Raw genomic sequence first — 7882 nt, 5'->3', positions numbered from 1 at the left:
GCAATCTGATGATGTTGCTGAACTTTTGACACTTGTCGCAGGTTTTGACATAAGCATAGGCATCCTTTTGCATGATAGGCCAATAATATCCTGCTTGCATCAGTTTGTGCACTAATGACCACGATTTCAAATGGTTTGCGCAGATTCCTTCATAAACTTCCCTCATGACGTAATCTGCTTCTTCAGTTGTAAGGCATCTTAGGTACGGTCGGGAGAATCCTCTCTTATACAAGATATCTTTCATTAGGATGAACCGTGCTGCTTCGACCTTCAACTTTCTTGCGACCTCTTTTCCGTCGGGTAGTAGGCCGTCTCTCAAATACAACATTGTCAGTGTGGTCCAATTGTCTCCCGAGCCTATTTCCTACACATCGACATCGTTTATCAAGGGCAAAAGCTAAAAAAAAGAAAGTACCTTATTGGAGATGAACATGCGTTCTGCTGATGCGGCCTTGGCAAGACAATTGGCTTACTTGTTCTCTCTTCCCTTAGGATTTGAACAAACTTGGCCTGAAGATCGCCTACCCGCTTCCTTACTTGCTCTAGGTATTTCTTCATTCATTCTCCTTTGCATTCATAGTCACTATTCACTTGACTTGTGACTACTTGAGAATCGCAATAAACAACCATACTTGTGGCCCCTGCTGCTTTGGCAAGATCTAGTCCTACCACTAGAGCTTCATACTCTGCCTCGTTGTTGGTCGTAGGGAAGTCAAGATGAACCATGCACTTAATCTCGTCCCTTCTGGAGAGTGGATTACTATTCTTGCCTCGCCAGCCAGCCTGTTGGACGATCCGTCTATATAGATACTCTATTGAGGATGCTCTTTTGCCCCCTAGCCTTCCATATTAGTGAATTCTACGATGAAGTTAACAACTACCTGTCCCTTTACTGCAGTTCGCGGGTAGTATTGTATATCGAATTCGCTCAACTCGATTGCCCACAACGCCATCCATCCAGCAGCTTCAAGATTACTCGTCAGTCTTCAAGATTATGTTGCGGTAACGAGGGCAAAGGCTAACTTTTCCATCGAAGGGTACCTTTCCTCTATGCCTCAGAGTGCTCGACTAGTGTAATACACAGGCCTCTGCACCTTTTCTTCTTCTCTGACTAAGGCTACACTAACCACAGCTGGGGAGGCGATTAGATAGAGAAACAGCTCCTCTCCAGGTTTGGAAGGACTTAGCAACAATAGGGAAGAGAGGTATGCTTTTAAGTCTTCGAATGCTTGTTGACATTCGACTATCCATTTGAAAGAATTCTTCAACGTGCAGAAGAAAGACAGGCACTTGTCCATTGCCCTTGACACGAACCTGTTCAACGTTGCTACCTTGCCGTTGAGGCTTTGCACTACTTTTACGTTCCTAGGTGGTGCCATCTGCATTATAGCACGGATCTTGTCTAGGTTGACTTCAATGTCTCTTTGAGACATTATGAATCCTAGGAATTTTCCAGTCGTTACCCGAAATGCGCATTTGCTTGGGTTGAGCTTCATGTTATAAGAGCGGAGGGTATCGAAGGTCTCCTTGAGGTCTTCTAGATGATCATCTTCCCATTGACTCTTTACTAGCATGTCATCCACGTAGACTTGGACATTCTACCCAATTTGATGTGCAACATCTTGTTGCCTTTGATACGTTGCTCCCGCATTCTTGATACCGAACAGCATCACTTTGTAACATAAAAGGCCTTGGCTGGCTACGAAAGAAGTTTTCTCCTGATTAGCCTCATCCAGTTTGATTTGGTTGTAACCAGAAAAAGCATCCAAGAAGTTCAACAACTGGTGTCTTGCTGTTGAGTCCACCAGGATGTCTACCTGTGGCTGTAGGTAACTATCTTTGGGGCACGCCTTATTTAAGTCTGTGAAGTCTACACACATCCTCCACTTTCCGTTGGCTTTCTTGACCATCACCACATTAGCTAGCCAGTCAGGATAGTATACCTCCCTTATAAATTATGCATCCAGCAATTTGCGGACTTCTTCTACTATAGCCTTGTCTTGTTCCTGGGCAAACACTCTCTTCTTTTGACAGATAAGGAGAAAAAAGGGTGACATGTTCAACCTGTAGACCATGACGGAAGGGTCAATCCCGGGCATGTCTTCATGGCTCTAGGCAAAGACATCCTGGTTCTTTCTTAGGAATGTCATGAGTGCTTGGCGAATAGAAGGACTGGCGAGGGTGCCAATCCTAGCCATCCGGTTAAGTCTAGAGTTATTGAGAAGCATCTCCTCAAACTCTTCAATTGGCTCTACTATAGTCTCTTGCTCCTTTATACTCATAGTTTGTGAGTGGTCGTCCATCTCTAACATCGTTATATAGCACTCACGTGCTACCACTTGGTCTCCACGCACCTTTCCTACACTGTACTCGGTGGGGAACTTGATCATCAGGTGATAGGTTAAAGTTACAGCCTTCCATGAATTAGGGTAGGTTAGCCCAGTATGGCATTGTAAGTGGACGAGTAGTTGATGACAAGGAAAGTAACATCCTTCGTGATCTGTTGAGGGTAATCTCCTACCGTCACGTGCAATGTGATTGCTTTGATGGGATATACTTTCGTTCCTCTGAATCCAACGAGCGGTGCATTAGTTAGTATGAGTCGTTCTTTCTCGATTCTCATCTGCTGGAACACTGGGTAATAAAGGATATCAGTAGAGCTTCCATTATCAACTAAGACCCGATGAGTGTTGTAGTCCCGTACCTGTATGCTAACAACAAGTGCATCGTTGTGGGGGTGGTGGAGACGTTGAGCATCTTCCTCCGAGAACCCAACTATGGGGTTGTCGACCCGTGACATCTTTGGAACGAAACCCCTCAGCTTGACATTCTGAACCATCCTAAGGTAGGTATTGTGGCCTTTCTTGGATGAGCCAAATGCTGCGGTGTCCCTTACAATCATCCTTATGTCCCCTAAAGGTGGCCTAGGGCACTCGTCTTCCCTCCTACCAGCTTGTTCCTTTGGTGAGTCCGTCCTTTCTTTGCTGACTAACCGTTGTAGTTTCCCTTGTCTGATGAAAGCCTCGATCTGTTGCTTTAAGTCATAGCACTCAGATGTGTCATGACCGTGATCCTGATGAAAATGGCAATACTTGTCTCTGGACCTCTTATTGGGATCTTCCATCAACTTGTCAGGCCACGTTAAGATTGTATCGTCCTTGATTTGCATCAAGACTTAATTAATCGGGGCAGTCAGTAGGGTGAAACTCACAAACCTTCCAGTGGGCGGTTTGAAGTGCCTATCCTCTCTTCGGTCTCCGGTTTTGGTTGCCTTCCATCCCCTATCCTGTTGTGCATCTTCTTGCCTTTCCCTTTTCTTGAGTTTTTCCTCTCGGGCCAGTAATGCGTCTTTTATGTTCATGTACTTAGTGGCTCGATAAAGCACATCTGACATGGTCTTTGGGTCATTTTTGTATAAGGAGAACAAAAATTTCCTCTTCCACAAGCCATTGGTGAATGCAGCAACAAGTATCTTGTCATCAATTTCGTCTATTAAAAAGGCTTCTTTGTTGCTATATAGGACCTCAACGTCTTGTTTTCTCGTTGCTTAATGCTCATCAGGCACGCAGTGGATTTCTTGTACCTATGCCCCCCTATGAAATGCGATGCAAACTGCGCACTTAGCTCTTTAAAGGTACTGATGGAGTTGGGCGTCAATCTGTTGAACCATATCCTGGCGGAACCTTTCAATGTAGTTGGGAAAGCTCGGCATATGATCTCGTCCGCAACACCTTGTAAATGCATGAGGGTTTTGAACGACTCCAAGTGATCCAAGGGATCCTTAGACCTGTCATAGGCTTCTATCTATGGCATACGAAACTTTGGTGGAAGGGGGAATGGAGTGACAGGTGTAGTAAAGTGCGAGTCCATCTGGTGGACCAGTTCATCGAGGTCGTTTGGCATCTGTCCTCTGAGAGCTTCATCATGAAATCCATCTTCTCTTTCATCATCTTCATCTTCGCAAACATGTGCAGTGGTGCGATATCCACGACGGATGGACGGTTGGTGTCTTGTCACTCTTGTCTACTTATAGCATTGTTGCCCTCTGGTCCTTCGCATTCTCTCCTTTTAGCGCTGATTCCCTCTTGCTTCTATCCGTGATGGTTGGGCCCAATGTTCCTTTAGCGTAACTATTCTTCCAGGTCATGGTTTTGCTTAGTAAGGCATTCCACAGCCATAGCTAGAGTCTGTACTTGCCTTTCAAGGGCAGTAGTGTGTGGTTCATCTCTTTGATTGTTGTTGGTTGCCATTGAGTGAATGAGTACCATACAACTATTTGTCTATGAAGTGGTAATATGGCTACTGATTTCTCTTCCCCACAGACGAAGCCAATTGATAATGCCAAAAATCGTTAGTGAGTTGCATAGTCCTCATTGCTCTTAGACGGAACCTGCGAAACAGAAACAAAGAAAACCTTATAGAGAATGCCGTTGTGGTACCGGCCAAATACCCTTCGAAGGTTAAGTTAGAGAAAATTTCTACAACTCTAGAGTCCAGAGTTGGGAAAATTACGCGTACCTCGATTTGTGAGGGCTTTGGGGTTTTTATAGTAGTGTAGAGCTGACCTTAATTTCTAGGTGGAGGGGGTATTTCCTTATAGGGAAGATCCTTATTAATACTCGCAATTTATGGGATCCTTTCCTTGTTGGGATTCCTCCGATTGTAGTTGGGCTTCCTCCGATTGTAGTTGGGCATAGAGTGTAAGACATTTCCATACTATGATTCTTAGAGACCACTCATGCCACGAATGTGACACGTAGCTGCCACGAAGGTGACATGTGGCTTCAGCAAACCATCTAGCTTAGGTCTGTCTGCCTCAAGGAATCTAACCGTCGTATCTCCTATCCATCCAGGTTATGAGCCCGTCCACTAGTTCTTTAGAATGCCAAGACTGTCTCTTTTAGTGACTCCATCACTAATGTCTACTCCTGTTCTTTATGTCCATCTACTTAGGGATTTTATCCCTATCAAATATTATTATCAAAGCTTAGATTAAAAGAACCTCAAGCAAAAGCATATAAACTCACCAAAAGATTAGAAATTTTTACCTCAAATAATAGAGATGAGTGAGCCTTGGCATATTCCTATGGAGTTTTCTAGTAAACTTCGTCAAAAAAGACGGTGGGGGTGATGAGGAATGGGGTGCCGGTGGGAGAGTTGAGGGAGTGTGAGAAAGGAGCGTTCGTATATGTGTGAAAATGAAAAAGAAAGAGAATAAGGTGGAAGGAAGAGATGGCTGATCAAAGGGGGAGGGAGATATTTGTGAATGTATGGTGGGGAAATAAGGGGCAGTTAGGGCTCACATGGGTCTCTAAAATTCTGACCACATCATCCTTTTTTTTTTTTTTCTTTTATATATATATATATATATATATATATATAATAATAATAATAATAATTAAACCTAGGGCGTTACAAATGAACCCGCTCAATCAAATCACTAAAGAATCATAAAGCTTTGCTTGTCCCTCACTTAAGTGGGACTCGAGTGAGTTCATGGAAACTAAAAACCATGTTTTTTTTTTCCAACCCTAATTTAGCCTTCATTCAAAATCCTACCTTGAGCACCTATATAAGGAGAAAATGGCTAAATTCCTTTTATTTTTAAAGCATGTAGCAAAACACTCCTCTTTCTAAAGTTTTAGTAAAATACTCCTATTTTAGAACTCGATTTTGTTCTACATAAACTTGATATCCATAAAATCGAGTTTTATGTGTATTTTTAAGTAAAACTCAACATTAACAATGTAAAGTTTCACTTAAATTTTCAAAAAATGTTCCACCTGGAACTCGACATCAACAATATTGAGTTCTAGGAACAAGCACACTTTGCTAGATATTTTGAAAATATCGGTGTTTTGCTGCATACTTTAAAAATAAGGAATATTTAGCCATTTTGTCCCCTATATAAAGTATTTACGGATGAGTTTTTTATAGATTGAGAGGTTGAATGATGGTCTATTTTATATACATACATACATATATATATATATATAAAAGCTACAATGGATATTTTGATTGTCATTTTCTAATAGTTAATATATATATATATATATATATGTATTTTTTTTTTGGAGTAATGGTTTAGAAAATTTATAACGAATACAACAGTACATGAAGAAAGTATATTTGCAGCTAACGCAAGCCCAAAAGGTGAAGTAAGATCCTCCAATTAAACCAAGAAAGCACCATTGATCTTATAAAACACTGCTAATTTATAAGCTACAGAATTAGCAAAAGAATTATCAAATGCAAATTGACATGAGCAAAACTGGGAATAGAGTAGCCTAATATCTTCAAGTTTTCATAAGTAACAGTAGGTTTAAGGCCTTTACGTACAACCTCAACTGAAGCAGAGTCATCTATTTCTATCCCAATATTAGAAATACTAAACTTTAAACAGAAATTCCAAACATCAACATCCACAGCAACAAAAGCATAAGCATCCATTCAGTTTCTGAAGACAGGCAGGTTGGGTGCACGTGACACCCTTTGGATTCCAGCACACATTTGTCAAAGCTCATTTATGAGCTTGTTCCAAAAGTCTTCAAGGCTAGCTCTTTCATTTATTGAGAAATGACCAAAGCATGGGAGAGGTCTAACTTCTCTTGATGAGAAGTGATGCAAGGCATGTGGGACACACTGAAGGAAAAGAAAAGAAGAAAAAAAGAAACTAAGGCCATTTGGCCTTGTAGAGAGTTGAAGCAAACAGAGAGCCATTCGGCCATTTTGTGTGAGTTCTAGAGTGAGCAAGAAACACAGAAAAGAGAGAGTTTCAACTTGAGAGGTGCAGTCCGAAAAAATAGAGAGATACAGTGTGAGAGAGTGAAAAAGAAAAATGAGACATTTTTCTTTGCTTAAGTTACACACAAAGAAGATAAATTGGTAGAGTTCTCATGGAGTTTTTGAGTGCTACAACCATGGAGAATTGGAGTATTTAGAGGAAGATTTTGCTATTGGCTTTGTGGTGAGATTGTATTTACTCCTCGAGATTTATTTGTTGTATATCCAATTTATTATGGACTCAAGTTTAGCATAAACTTGATATTTTTAATCTCTATTTCATAGTGGATATTTTTCGGAGCTGCCCCGTGGTTTTTCCCTCTACATTGGAGGGTTTTCCACGTAAGATTTGGTGTTCTTGTGTGGTTGTGTTTATGTGGTGCTTGTTGGAATTTTTTTTGTTTCCATAATATTACTATTGCTTGGTAGTTATAGATTTTAATTCACATATAGACATTGAGGGGATTAGGATTTTTCCCCAACAAGTGGTATCAGAGCTTTTGGTTGCTTGGGTCTGATTGTCTTGTGTTGGATTAAATGGAGATATGGATATGAATACTATGGTTATACTCTCGGCATCGAATTATTCAATATGGAAGCCGATGATGGAGGATGTCCATTATTGCAAGGATTTACATGACCCAATTGATGGTGATAGTGCCAAGCCTAGTGATATCTCTGATAGAGACTAGAAGAAATTAAATAGAAAAATTATCGGGTGTATTAGACAATGCATCGATGTTAGTGTTTTTCACCATGTGTCTCAGGAAACAAATGCAGAGGCTCTTTGGGAGAAATTAAGGAGTTTTTATGAAAGAAAAACAGCTCAAAATAAAGCTTTTATTGCTATGTGAATTTGAAGCTGAAGGAGGGTAAGTCCATTGCCAAGCACCTTAGGGAGTTTCAAGACTTGGTTAATCAGATGGTTACAATGAAGCTAGTAATAGATGATGAGTTACAAACTTTATTTCTTCTAAGTTCCTTACCTAACAGTTAGGAGAATTTGGTAGTGTCACTTAGTAATTCTACTCCGAATGGTGTGTTACAACTTGGCATGGTTAAAGATAGTTTGCTTAATGAAGAAACTAGAAGAAAGGAT

The 7882-nt window shown here is 40.9% G+C and overlaps 1 protein-coding gene across 1 annotated transcript; it reads right to left on the bottom strand.

Moving 5' to 3' along the window:
* Positions 1-2434: 2434 nt before the first annotated feature.
* On the bottom strand, positions 2435-3169 carry LOC126695767 (uncharacterized). Its single transcript, XM_050392583.1, has one exon. It carries the CDS (start codon positions 3167-3169, stop codon positions 2435-2437), a length of 735 nt encoding a protein of 244 aa, XP_050248540.1.
* Between the last annotated feature and the right edge of the window lie 4713 nt (positions 3170-7882).

The sequence above is a fragment of the Quercus robur genome, chromosome 8 (genome assembly GCF_932294415.1).
Source record: "Quercus robur chromosome 8, dhQueRobu3.1, whole genome shotgun sequence".
Lineage (NCBI taxonomy): Eukaryota > Viridiplantae > Streptophyta > Magnoliopsida > Fagales > Fagaceae > Quercus > Quercus robur.
The sequence above is the reverse complement of the archived record's forward strand: the minus strand, read 5'-3'. Positions and strand labels throughout refer to the sequence as shown.

What these genes read in the sequence shown, in the direction of transcription:
- LOC126695767 (XM_050392583.1), bottom strand. Translation starts at nt 3,169, where the DNA reads ATGCAAATCAAGGACGATACAATCTTAACGTGGCCTGACAAGTTGATG.